Genomic DNA, 12646 nt, shown 5'->3' on the forward strand with positions numbered 1-12646 from the left:
AAAACCTTTTTTATTTTAATAAATTTTCTGTTTGCTTGGCTATTATTTTCAGGAAAAAATAGGAGATGGAAGTAATTCTGTCTTTTACTGAATACATGATTTTACAAAACTTCATATCAGAAAAAAAAAGGTTAAGATAATATTTGAAATAAGTAATTATTCTTTTAAATAATCTTGCCCTTTAATTAAAGAAAATAAAGGACACTTGCAAAATTATTTCTTCCTTCCTCTCCTCCACCTGCTAACATTTTCAAGATCTTTTTGCATTTCCTCCTTTGCTGAGCCTAAAACTAACTGTCTGTGATTGTAAAAAAACAAAATTAAAAAGTCCAGATATGTGGTCAGAATATTGGAGCACCAGAAAAAGGAGCTTTAGGAGAGCATATAGACTGCTCCAGGACTGTGCTGCTACATCAGGTGTTTGGAAGAAGGATAGAGGCCTAGCCTAAACCTAGGAAAATGCATTTGCAGAGGATCAAAATAATTTAGAGGTAAAGCTACCAGTGGACTGGCTCTGATAGGAGTGAATAGAAGTGACTAAGATACAGAATTTGAAGGAAATATGTATGCTACAGAACTAACCCCCAGAAATTTCTCCTCAATGGTATGTGTCCTTCCCAAGAGATTAACTTCTGTGACAATGTAGTTCACAACCCACAATCTACAGTGGGGTCAGCAGGTGAAACCACCATGAAATACAGCATCAGTACATGCGTTGGCTCCAAATCCACATGGTCTTCTGTTTTTTTACTCTCGCATGTGATGTTATTCCTCTGTTTGTCTTCTCTAGACAAAAGCCCCTCTGAAATCCTGCCAGATCTTTTGGCAGTTTCTCACGCTTTAGGTGCACCTGAGTCATGGCAACCCAGCACCGCTGACAAGCTCTTAAAACTGACCCCTGCATCGCCAAAACTCCACAAGATGGTGTGTGGTATTACATTATTGAAAGAAGAAGTGAAAAAGTCAAATGACTGCATTTTCAACCATATGAAATAATCACCAGGGTCTCCTATTCTTTCCCACATGGTACTACGTATTTTTGAACACGACGCTCCTCTATCCAACTCATCCCAAGAAAAAATCATTTTTTGTCTATTCAGTTTATCCCACATCACAAAACTCATGGGTTTGAAAAAACCATGCCCTAGTTTATCTCAGCAGTTTTGAGGACATAATTGTTTGATTAAGCTGCTTGATTTATATTATTTTATTAAAGAAATGCCTGCAGCCTTACCTCTGTTTTTCATAAGGAAAACATGCACACCATATTTTGATTTTTTCTGTGCACAGCTGCTGATTCTGGCTGACAAAATGCCTAAAGTACAGTGTAAAAGTAAGCACAAAAATAAACTGTATCTTAAAATAAGAACATACAAATGAAAGCATTTATCTATTGTGCTTAATCAAAAGAAGTATTTTGGAGAAAAAATGGGAATACAGTTTATCAAAATATTAACACAAGGACGCAGGAAACTGAGGAAAACAGTGAAAGAACAACTGTATGTTCTTATGAGATGTTGAAGGTACCTGCTGATTTAAGAGACCTGTTTTTCACGTTAACGTTTCTGGTGAAAACTGTCTTTCTTTTACTTTTTATTAGCTCCGAGTGGAGCTAAATAGGGCACTATGTCCAAAGGTTTCACTATTTTTAAGAGATGAAGCCGTGTTACGGGAAACAACTCATAACCCAGATACAGAGCTGAGCGGCTACTTTGTGTTACTTGCTTCTTTTCAAATCTAATTTACGCTAAGAAATGTTCTCAAGATTACCTCCATTTTGCACTACGTTGATGAAAAACCGTCTCAGGAACATGAATCCGCTGCCACTGTGACAGTGCTGTCAGAAGGAAAGTTTTAATTCAAAAGGAAAAATAAAAATATCACCGTCCAGCGCTCTGTGCAATCCCCAAACTCAGGGATTATTGGCTCGCCTGAAACGCATTCGAACTCTCAGCTAAAAGAAACGCCGGAAGACAAAAATACCATCTGTCCCCAGCAACATTGCTAAGAAATGGGGTGCCGCGGTCACGTTTTTTTTACGAAAAACGCACTTTTTTGAGGAGGAAGAAACACAAGCCGAGCGGCAAAGCGCGGACCACGGGGGAGGGGCGGGCTCGGCAACGGACCAATCAGCGCCCGCAGCGCTGCTATAAATGGGGCCGCCGCCGCTCTTGCTGCTGCTGCAGCCGTTGTGCTCCTGCCCGGCATCGGCATGTCAGAGACCGCTCCGGCCCCGGCTGCTGAGGCAGCGCCCGCCGCCGCCCCGGCCCCAGCCGCTAAGGGCGCCGCCAAGAAGCCGAAGAAGGCGGCGGGCGGTGCCAAAGCCCGCAAGCCGGCGGGCCCCAGCGTCACCGAGCTGATCACCAAGGCCGTGTCCGCCTCCAAGGAGCGCAAGGGGCTCTCCCTCGCCGCGCTCAAGAAGGCGCTGGCTGCCGGCGGCTACGACGTGGAGAAGAACAACAGCCGCATCAAGCTGGGGCTCAAGAGCCTCGTCAGCAAGGGCACCCTGGTGCAGACCAAGGGCACCGGCGCCTCCGGCTCCTTCCGCCTCAGCAAGAAGCCAGGAGAAGTGAAGGAAAAAGCCCCCAAGAAGCGGGTAGCCGCGGCCAAGCCCAAGAAGCCGGCGGCCAAGAAGCCTGCCAGCGCTGCCAAGAAGCCCAAGAAGGCGGTGACAGCAAAGAAGAGCCCCAAGAAAGCGAAGAAGCCGGCGGCTGCTGTGGCCAAGAAAGCGGCCAAGAGCCCTAAGAAGGCGACCAAGGCTGCCAAGCCCAAAAAGGCGGCGGCAGGGGCGGCGAAGAGCCCGGCCAAGGCGAAAGCGGTGAAGCCGAAAGCAGCCAAGCCAAAGGCGGCCAAGCCGAAAGCGGCCAAGGCGAAGAAGGCGGCGCCCAAGAAGAAGTAAGCCCCCGTGGAAGAAACCTCTTGTTCCGCATTTAAACCCAACGGCTCTTTTAAGAGCCACCCAAGTTTTCTCAAGAAGAGCTGAAATAAGAGGGTTGGTTTTTTTCATTTATATTGTGGGGAGATGACGGAAATGACTTTTACAGCCTTGGAGCGTTAACTGAGTACGGCAGCGCGTAAAGCGGGCGCCGTGACCCGAGAGGAACGTTACCAGCTTAGGAACAGCAGCCCTTGATGCTGCTCTAATTACTGACTTGCTACAGCCCTGGGGAGATCGTTCCCGCCTTTGCGAATGGACATTGCCTCGGGGCGGCGTAAGTACTTAGGAAGGGACTTGAAATTCATTCCTTTGTTTTTTAAACACAGCTTTGTAGCCAGTACTTAACGCTTTCTTTTCCGCATCCGTGCGTGCGACTACGTGAGAGGAGAAGCAAAGGGGAGGAGCGGGGACGGTTTTCACTTGCTGCTCGTATGATCGCCTCCGCAGTAAGACAGGATGGGGCAGGAAACTGTTTTGCGCTTGTTAAGTCGAACTGTAGGAGCCAAATGATAAACACTTTAGGTTCCGAGAATTAATCTCGCCTGCACGCACAATAACACATAAGACAAAAACAGTTTCACATAAAGCATCATTCACTCATTTAAGATTTTTTTTAACTAAGACAGACAATATCAGTGCTTCCAAGCACGCGTAAAGCAACTTCGCTCTTTAGTGATACCGTGGGTGGCTCTGAAAAGAGCCTTTGGGTTTCTGTGGGAAAAACTTCCCGGGCGTTGTTCTTCGGTGCTCACTTGGCTTTAGCCTTGTGGCTGTCGGTCTTCTTGGGCAGCAGCACGGCCTGGATGTTGGGCAGCACGCCGCCCTGCGCGATCGTCACCTTGCCCAGCAGCTTGTTGAGCTCCTCGTCGTTGCGGATGGCCAGCTGCAGGTGGCGGGGGATGATGCGCGTCTTCTTGTTGTCGCGGGCCGCGTTGCCCGCCAGCTCCAGGATCTCGGCCGTCAGGTACTCCAGCACGGCCGCCAGGTACACCGGGGCGCCGGCGCCCACCCGCTCCGCGTAGTTGCCCTTGCGCAGCAGCCGGTGCACGCGGCCCACGGGGAACTGCAGCCCGGCCCGCGACGAGCGCGACTTGGCCTTGGCCCGCGCCTTCCCGCCCTGCTTCCCGCGGCCCGACATCGCAGCCTCTTCAGTCCGACGACGCTGCCCACGGCTCCGCCGAAACACCGACCCGCTCCCATTGCGGCCGCCCGCTTTTATACCGCTCGGGCGGAGCGGCGGTGCACGCGCTGATTGGCTGGGAGGACAGGGCAGTGCCGGCAGCCAATGGCAAGGCGGATCGGCATCTGCCCAATAGCAAAGCTTCGCGCGTGGTGACGACCTGCGCTCGCACTTCCAGCCAATGGCGAAGCGACGCTCCGAGCCGCCGCTTTGCACAGCGCCGCTATAAAAGGGCTGCGGCGGGCGGCGGCGTTACCCGGTGCTTGGTTGTGGCTGTGTGTTGGTGAGCGAGAGGTGCGTGTGCTGCCATGCCCGAGCCGGCCAAGTCCGCCCCCGCGCCCAAGAAGGGCTCCAAGAAGGCGGTGACCAAGACGCAGAAGAAGGGCGACAAGAAGCGCAAGAAGAGCCGCAAGGAGAGCTACTCGATCTACGTGTACAAGGTGCTGAAGCAGGTGCACCCCGACACGGGCATCTCGTCCAAGGCCATGGGCATCATGAACTCCTTCGTCAACGACATCTTCGAGCGCATCGCCGGCGAGGCCTCGCGCCTGGCGCACTACAACAAGCGCTCCACCATCACCTCGCGGGAGATCCAGACGGCCGTGCGGCTCCTGCTGCCCGGCGAGCTGGCCAAGCACGCCGTCTCCGAGGGCACCAAGGCCGTCACCAAGTACACCAGCTCCAAGTAGAGCGTCTCGGATCGTCAGTTTTAACCCAAAGGCTCTTTTAAGAGCCACCCACCTTTTCAGTAAAAGAGCTGATGTTGTGGTGAGTTGTTTTTAGTTTTCCTGGGGAAGACGGGGTGATAACAGCGTGAACACACTGTCTGTTGTAGAGAACCGGGGCTGTGCCTGTTTACGGTAAACGATGTGTTCTGTATCTGCCTCAGTGGAGCAGAGAACGCTCACGATTCCGCAGAAATATCCCGGGAGGCCGCTTCACTTTCACGTCCGGTTTGGGGGCAGCTGAACAACAACCTAACGATGTAGGTGTTCTCTTTTAAATGCCTGGAATAAGCGCGTTCTGGATGGGCGGTGCTTGCTCTTTTTTCCCCGTGAGGCACTCGAGGGGAATGGGGATACATCGAACGCACAGACGGTTCAAGATAACCAGGGGGGTGTGTGTGTTTTTGGTTTTGTTTTTTATTTTTTTCCCCCAGCAAAATGCTCCAGGCAGGGCAACGACCACCCTGCCCCCCTTCCCCCACCCCCCCCCCAGCGGGCTACCGGGGGAAGAAAAGCGGAGAGCTTCACGGCGTTCTCGCTCCCGAACCGCGCAGCCCTGCCTGTGGCCCCGATCACGGTCTACCCCGCCAGCTCTCTTCCTTGAATCACCCACTTCTCCTTTCACCGCGCCCGGTAAAGCCCGCAGCCGAGCAGCCCGCGGGAGCAGGGGGCGGGCGGGAGGACCCGGGGCCGCGCAGCTGCCGGGCTCGGTCCGACCTGAGTGAGGACTGCACGGAGCTCCCCAGCGGGCGGGCCCGGCCCGGCGCGGCTCCCCAGAGGGCGGCGATTGGTCGCGGTGGCGCTCGCGGCTGGGAGCCCGGCCTCGCTTCACCGAGGCGCGCTCCTCCGAAGAGCGCCGGGCCTGAGCCCGGGGCGGGGGGGCGGTCGGGACACGCTCGCCTTACGCGAAACGTTGGCTGCCACCTGCGCCGGCAGCGTTCGTGCCGCGGCCCTGAACCGAACGCGGTTACTGAGTGAGAGGAAACAGCGAGCGCTCGGGGAAGAGGCGGCTGCCGCGCGACGGAGCCTTTGCCCGCAGTCCCGGGGCCGGAGTGGGGGAGCAGTGAGGCGGAGCGGGTTGGGAAGAGTCCGAGGCATGGGCGGCGGGACCCGGCTACACCGGCCACCTACGGTGCATCCTGCTGCCTTCCCGCCACCCAAGCCCCTGTTCGTGGGGATGGTCCGCGCACTCCTCCTTAGAGAGCGAGGGAGCCGGCACTAAAGCGTTCTAGAGAGGCGGGAAAGAGCAAGCGGCTGGGCCGGGGCAGGCCGTGGCGGGAGGGGGAAGGGCGGGCCGAGCCGGCGGTTGCGGAGACGGAGGGGGGAGGGAGCGGGGAGGGGAGGGGTTTCCCGCCGGCGAGGCGCGGGCTTTTCGAATGGTGGCGTCGCCCAATGGCAGCCGGCCTGGCGCGGGCGGCCAATCGGCGGGGAGCTGCGTCTATAAATACCGCCGCGGCGGAGCCGGTGCCACGGCTCGGTGTGTGCAGAGCGAAGCGCGGGAGCGGCGAGTGCGGAGCGATGGCGCGCACGAAGCAGACGGCGCGTAAGTCGACGGGCGGGAAGGCGCCCCGCAAGCAGCTGGCCACCAAGGCGGCCCGCAAGAGCGCGCCGGCCACGGGCGGCGTGAAGAAGCCGCACCGGTACCGGCCGGGCACGGTGGCGCTGCGCGAGATCCGGCGCTACCAGAAGTCGACGGAGCTGCTGATCCGCAAGCTGCCCTTCCAGCGCCTGGTGCGGGAGATCGCGCAGGACTTCAAGACCGACCTGCGCTTCCAGAGCTCGGCCGTGATGGCGCTGCAGGAGGCGAGCGAGGCCTACCTGGTGGGGCTCTTCGAGGACACCAACCTGTGCGCCATCCACGCCAAGCGCGTCACCATCATGCCCAAGGACATCCAGCTGGCCCGCCGCATCCGCGGTGAGCGTGCATAAACCGGTGTAGAACTTTGTCGTGTATTTTGAGAAAGTATTTTAACCAACACAAAGGCTCTTTTAAGAGCCACTCCATGAGCAATAAAAAGAGCTGTGACACTGCGATTTTTTTTTTGATTTCTGATTATGTTACTTTACAAAGCTTTCCTGAAATGAATTTCATCGAAACATTGAGATTGATAAATGATGCAAAAGCTGTAAATGGAGTTTTAGATGTAATCATGTAACTGGGCAGTGAGTGGAGAGGCCGTGTTTGACTGCATTGTCCCTCTGTGCGTTCGGCGGGGGAGGGGGGGAGGGGCCCAGAAGGGAGCGAGCTGTGGTGGTTTTCCGGTTCAAGGAAGCGCGTACCGTTTGGGAAGGCCGGAAAGCTTTGGGGCGACCCGTTGTTGGAAAGGGGCGAAATGTTCCCGCGGGGAAAAGACTCAGCGTGGAACAGAAGTGGGGGACGGTACCGCCTTTCCCCTCTCCCGGTAAACCCCCCCTGCGCTCCCGCTCGCTGACACAGCCACGCCGTCTCCCTCTCTACCGCCTCAACTCCGCCCTCCCAAGCCGCGCGTTGCCGACCCGGCTGCTTTAAAACCGTAAAAAGAGAGAAAACAGGAGCGGGTCCGGGGCGGGCGCGGCCCCCGCGGCTCCGGGCGGCGGGAGCGAACGTTCCGCCCGGGCGGAGCCCTCTGCTGAAGCCCGCCCCCCCCGCCTCCTCATTGGCCGCCTCGAGAGCGCGGGCGGAGGCCTCTCAGCGCTGCGCCCCTCGCTATTGGCCAGGACGAGATTCGCTCCGCCATTGGGTGCGCCCTCCTCTGTGGGCGCCTCGGCCTATCAGGAGCCGCCGGCCGCGCAAAGGGAAGGGATATAAGGGCGGGCCTCAGGGCGCCGGCAGCGCACCGGCCTCGTCCCTGCGCTTACGGGCTTCAGCGCCGAGCGAGCGAGCGATTGATCGAGGATGTCGGGCCGCGGGAAGCAGGGCGGGAAGGCGCGGGCCAAGGCCAAGTCGCGCTCGTCGCGGGCCGGGCTGCAGTTCCCCGTGGGCCGCGTGCACCGGCTGCTGCGCAAGGGCAACTACGCGGAGCGGGTGGGCGCCGGCGCCCCGGTGTACCTGGCGGCCGTGCTGGAGTACCTGACGGCCGAGATCCTGGAGCTGGCGGGCAACGCGGCCCGCGACAACAAGAAGACGCGCATCATCCCCCGCCACCTGCAGCTGGCCATCCGCAACGACGAGGAGCTCAACAAGCTGCTGGGCAAGGTGACGATCGCGCAGGGCGGCGTGCTGCCCAACATCCAGGCCGTGCTGCTGCCCAAGAAGACTGAGAGCCACAAAGCCAAGAGCAAGTAAAGCGGGCCCGGAGAAGCGTCCCGAGCACAGAAGCGAAACCCAAAGGCTCTTTTCAGAGCCACCCACAGCCTCAAGAAAGAGCTTGAGGTGCTGCTGGGCGGGCGGCAGGGGAGGGGCGGGCGTTTCTCAGGGGAGGGCGTTCTCCCTGTTCTGTAGATTCCCGGCCCGGTTGCTCCGTCGGAGCGCTGAGGTGCGGCCGGGAGGTTGTGTTTTCCTCGTGGGCCCCGGCCAGCCGGCGGGTGGAGCCCGGTGGGGGGCGGTGCTGTGCTGGGGCGAGCGCCGGCGGAGCCGAGCGCGGAATCGCCCGGAGCCGGGCGTCGCTCGCGCGGGCTTTTCGAAAGAGGGAGGGCGTTTAACCCGTTCGCCGCCAGGGACGGGGCCCGGCTACAGAGGCCGCCAGCCCGCCCCGCGCAAGTGCGAGGAGGCCCTTTCCACGCCCCGCCGGCTGGCGGGAGCCCGCCCTGGTCCCCGCAGTTCCCCCCTGCGGGCACGATCGGGCAGGAAGAAACGAAGGAGCCGCCGCCCTGCAGCAGAGAACTTGGCGAGACAGAGCCGGGTTTTGCCTTTTTCCTTTTTCGTATTTTGTCGGGGCGGGGGAGCTGTTCCCTTGGCCGCACGGTTTTTTCCAAACAAGGCCGCCGGCCCCGGGCATCAGTAAACGCCTCGGCGAAAGTCACAAACCGGCAAAGCGCCCCAGCCAGCTCTTCCGAAAGCGGCTGCGGCAAGGGGAGAGGAGACAGAAGAACTGGGAAGGGGAATGACACAGCAGTAGGGCGCTGGAGAGAAACCCGGAGCCGAACTGCAAGGCCAGCCAGTCCGGCTGTGGCTCAGCAGGAAAAACGGGGACGGGAGTAAACGAGGAAGGAACGTGAAAAGCAAGGTAGCAAAAACAGCACAACTTAAAGCAAGTCAACCAACGCGACACAACTCTTTTAAAAGAAAAAGTGGGTGGCTCTTAAAAGAGCCTTTGGGTTCTCGAGATGGTCCGGGAGCAGAAAGCTTTAGCCGCCGAAGCCGTAGAGGGTGCGTCCCTGGCGCTTGAGGGCGTAGACCACGTCCATGGCCGTCACCGTCTTCCTCTTGGCGTGCTCGGTGTAGGTGACGGCGTCGCGGATCACGTTCTCCAGGAAGACCTTCAGCACGCCGCGCGTCTCCTCGTAGATCAGCCCCGAGATGCGCTTCACGCCGCCGCGCCGCGCCAGGCGGCGGATGGCCGGCTTGGTGATGCCCTGGATGTTGTCGCGCAGCACCTTGCGGTGGCGCTTGGCGCCCCCCTTGCCGAGCCCCTTCCCGCCCTTGCCTCGCCCAGACATGGCGCTGCTTTCTCCGGCTGCTCCGAGTTGTGAGCAGCCGCCGCCCGCGCCGCGGCCTTTATGCGGCGGGAGCCGACCTGGTTGGGAGCAGGGGCGGGCGCAGCTGGCGGGGCGGGGCCTGAGCCGCCGCTCCCTCCACCGCGGCGCGCGGCGAGGCGGAGCCTTCGCCCTTCGCTGCCCTCGGGCACCGCCCCGGGGCCCCGGCCGGCTTCGCCGCGCCCGTCCCCGCCTCCGTTTCTGCTTTCGCCTCGCTCGCCTTCCCCCAGTCCCGGTGTCTCTGAAGTGCCGTTTCCCGGCATCTTCTCCGGGCGGGGCGGCGGCGCACACACCTTCCTTTTACGAGAGGCCGAGCGCGCCCCCGGCTGCCTCCCTCTGCGGGCGGGTGGGCGCCCTCTCAACTGCCTTGGTGGGTCCCGGCCCAGCGCGCCCGTGTGCTGGGAGTCGGCGGTGTTGCGGTCTCCGCGTACGTTTCGAGCGGGTTGGCGGAGCTCTCGGCCGGGACAGCGGTACCGTAAAGGGTTCGGAGCTTCTTTCTTTGACTTCGCTGGTCTTATTCTCTTCTGCCGTCTGCTGGGCATCATTTCATTTTCTTCAAACATTTTCTCATTACTTTTTTGAGAAGATGACATAAGCGTTACGAGCATCTGTTGGACTTTCAACTGTTGTTGCTCTTTTTCACAGTGTTATCATTAATGTTTTGAATATTACTGTATTGCTGTACATGCAGGACAACATATTTATCTTTTGTATATGAACATTTGTGTAGAATTACCCTATTGCTTGCGAGTGCTAATTATTTCCAAGAATGTGTGCAGATCTTATGGTTTGGTTTTGTTTTCCTTTGTACATAGCACTAAATACTTGAACTCTTAATCTCTAGTTCTTTTGGTGCTGGATACTGTATACAGGGAACGAACATGACAGTATGTTATAAACTACCTGAAACTGAAAGAACTTACAGTAAATATGATCATCAGAAACAATATTTCGCCTTTAGTTTCCTTTCTCCAGTTTGGCTTTTTTAATTATGGATTTGGGACCTGCGTGTGCCCTGGAGCTCTTTTAAATACCATTCCATATGAGAAGAAATACATATTGCCCAGAAGATAACGAACAATTGGTAATAATTTATAAAGCAATAGGCCAACTATAGCAAATATGGCATTAAGTATCCCTGAAAATTCTGAAAGCACTTAGTTCTTCTTCATTCTGTTCCCTGTTCTTTTAGCTTATCTCCATTTAAATTGTTCTTACAGTTTTCTTCTAATCGTCTTACCTTCAAAAATCATCAGCCTAGACACCGCAGTTGATGGGTTTCTGGTTTTGTTTGAGTGGTTTTCTTTGTTTGTTTGTTTTTCAGAAAATCAGCACAAAAAATATTTTTATATGAGGATGAAATTTTATCTGTTACAAACACAAAGTTGACCTCTTTATATTTCATCACTGAGCACGAGCGCTGAAGATGTGAAATACGAGAATGTCAGCTGTAAACTCAATTTCAAAACGACTCCCAGCTGAAGTGAACAGTAGAAACAACTTTGAAAGGGCTGCCCTGGCCTTTGTTCCTGTGTATGCCCCTAAATGCTTTCAGATATGTGGAGCCTTAAAAAGCAATGTTTTGCACACGTCGTATTTGACACTTTGTTGAATTACGTTTCCACTCAGTTATGACTCATCTGATTATCTTCCCTCTCTCTCTCTACTTCAGTAGATGCTGAAGAATTCACCTGAAAATCTCTTTATATGTGCAAGGGTTAAAATCTTCACAAAAATAACAAAGCGGCAGGGTTTAGGCTGCTGGGACGCACTGTCCCCTGAATTTCGCTGGTTTACTGACGAATTCCAAGCGCCAAAAACTGGGTGGAAGCTCTCTTGACAGCTTTGCCTCATTCAACTGTCGGTTTGCAGCCATTAGGTCATAGGTAAATCGTTCTCTTGTGTTATGTAAATGTTCACTTAAAAGATTCATCACCGTGGTATCAAAGGACAAGAAGAGCTTCAAGAATCAAAGGAGGAATGTAAGTCTCTCTCCTTTAGCAGACAATGCAATCAACATTTTATGTTAGGATAACAGAAAGTGAAAGAAGAAAAAGTCCTGTTGTGTTCTTATATTACAAATTTTCCATTTTTAATTTTTTTTAATGTTAAAACTACAGCATTGATTTAATAGGCTTTGAAGGAGGCAGAGAGACATTCCTTGCAATGTAGAAATACCTACAGATTGATCTGAAGTGGCCCTCAGAGCTTGGGCTGTTACACAGGAACAGGAATTAGGCTAACTGGTATCAATGGAGTTGGGGAACTCCATGTACTGCTTTTGCCACATGGAGGAAAAGAAAAAAAAAAAAATCCAAGTGCATTAGGAGTTTCACAAACATCCTTGGCTTCCCTCACTACTATACTAAACTTTATCTGCTTGTGCCATATCTGGAGCTTCCAAAGCACAATAACTGCCAGTTACTTGTGGACAAGAAGGCCCTGTTCACATCCGAACCCTGCAATTCTGGAAGGAGTTCTAATATGATTTTTAGAAAAACACTGTAGGTCACCTCATTCTTCAATCAGCTTTGGGAATCTGTGACCTGGAAAATTATTCTTTCTAGCTCATACTTATTATTAGATCTATACTGTTGACTAAGCGCAAACTGTTCCTTCTTATCATTCTCATCCTTGTGCCACTGAGCCAGCTCCAGCAGCAGCCTTTAGGTCTAATGCTGTGTCAGAAAATTATCTTGCTCCACATGAGAGAAAAAGAAAAATGAAAAGTTCCAGTCCATTGGAGCTTCTGCGTGCTGAAGAGCAGGGTTTCTGTTCTCTCAAGAGTGCTAGTGGACAAAGGCTGGAAGATAGAGAAGCAGTTTTCATCTGTATTTGAATCATGTTTCTGTGATTTAAAATATCAATTCAATTTCCTGCCAATGAGGCATGTTCTGTTGTATGAAAAAAAAATATGATTTTGAGGTGTCTTTCAAATGTGGAATACAAAATCTTCTAAACATTTTGTAGTGCATAGCTCACCATAAGCTACAGCCTATATCCAGAAAACTGTCAAAAGAATAAAACAAGATTTCCCTACAACCAAGCCAAGAGCCTCACCATTGTGGAAGCCACAATTCACAGTGAAGAAATTGGCTGCTGTTCATTTGTGCATGGTGGTAATGAAAATACTGCATCAGCATTTATTATAGGCCATTTTTAATTTCTTAGTAATTCAGGAAAATAAAT

General features: G+C 54.3%; 6 protein-coding genes across 6 annotated transcripts; 4 read left to right on the forward strand and 2 right to left on the reverse strand.

The window, feature by feature from the left end:
- Positions 1 to 2153: 2153 nt before the first annotated feature.
- LOC309589334 (histone H1.11L-like) lies at positions 2154 to 3455 on the forward strand (the record flags this gene model as incomplete). Its single annotated transcript, XM_082309380.1, is given in 2 exon segments — positions 2154 to 2193; positions 2196 to 3455. Coding segments are annotated over 2 exon segments (744 nt in total). The 3' UTR covers positions 2900 to 3455.
- Positions 3456 to 3597: 142 nt separating this feature from the next.
- Positions 3598 to 4243, reverse strand: LOC309589335 (histone H2A-IV). The gene has a single exon (XM_082309381.1). The coding sequence runs from the start codon at positions 4074 to 4076 to the stop codon at positions 3687 to 3689; it is 390 nt and encodes a 129-aa protein (XP_082165507.1). The 5' UTR covers positions 4077 to 4243; the 3' UTR covers positions 3598 to 3686.
- Positions 4244 to 4326: 83 nt separating this feature from the next.
- Positions 4327 to 5278, forward strand: LOC309589336 (histone H2B 1/2/3/4/6). Its single transcript, XM_082309382.1, has one exon. It carries the CDS (start codon positions 4427 to 4429, stop codon positions 4805 to 4807), a length of 381 nt encoding a protein of 126 aa, XP_082165508.1. The 5' UTR covers positions 4327 to 4426; the 3' UTR covers positions 4808 to 5278.
- A 1041-nt stretch (positions 5279 to 6319) lies between these two features.
- LOC309588852 (histone H3.2) lies at positions 6320 to 6874 on the forward strand. The gene has a single exon (XM_082308564.1). The coding sequence runs from the start codon at positions 6362 to 6364 to the stop codon at positions 6770 to 6772; it is 411 nt and encodes a 136-aa protein (XP_082164690.1). The 5' UTR covers positions 6320 to 6361; the 3' UTR covers positions 6773 to 6874.
- Positions 6875 to 7686: 812 nt separating this feature from the next.
- LOC309588901 (histone H2A type 2-C) lies at positions 7687 to 8202 on the forward strand. Its single transcript, XM_082308700.1, has one exon. It carries the CDS (start codon positions 7719 to 7721, stop codon positions 8106 to 8108), a length of 390 nt encoding a protein of 129 aa, XP_082164826.1. The 5' UTR covers positions 7687 to 7718; the 3' UTR covers positions 8109 to 8202.
- A 148-nt stretch (positions 8203 to 8350) lies between these two features.
- On the reverse strand, positions 8351 to 9421 carry LOC309588902 (histone H4; the record flags this gene model as incomplete). Its single annotated transcript, XM_082308701.1, has 1 exon — positions 8351 to 9421. The coding sequence occupies one exon, from the start codon at positions 9419 to 9421 to the stop codon at positions 9110 to 9112; it is 312 nt and encodes a 103-aa protein (XP_082164827.1). The 3' UTR covers positions 8351 to 9109.
- Between the last annotated feature and the right edge of the window lie 3225 nt (positions 9422 to 12646).

Source organism: Platalea leucorodia (assembly GCF_965183815.1).
Source record: "Platalea leucorodia genome assembly, chromosome: 4".
In the NCBI taxonomy this organism is placed as follows: Eukaryota; Metazoa; Chordata; class Aves; order Pelecaniformes; family Threskiornithidae; genus Platalea; species Platalea leucorodia.

Coding starts and splice junctions, on each gene's coding strand:
- LOC309588852 (XM_082308564.1), top strand. CDS start 6,362: ATGGCGCGCACGAAGCAGACGGCGCGTAAGTCGACGGGCGGGAAGGCG.
- LOC309588901 (XM_082308700.1), top strand. CDS start 7,719: ATGTCGGGCCGCGGGAAGCAGGGCGGGAAGGCGCGGGCCAAGGCCAAG.
- LOC309589336 (XM_082309382.1), top strand. CDS start 4,427: ATGCCCGAGCCGGCCAAGTCCGCCCCCGCGCCCAAGAAGGGCTCCAAG.
- LOC309589335 (XM_082309381.1), bottom strand. CDS start 4,076: ATGTCGGGCCGCGGGAAGCAGGGCGGGAAGGCGCGGGCCAAGGCCAAG.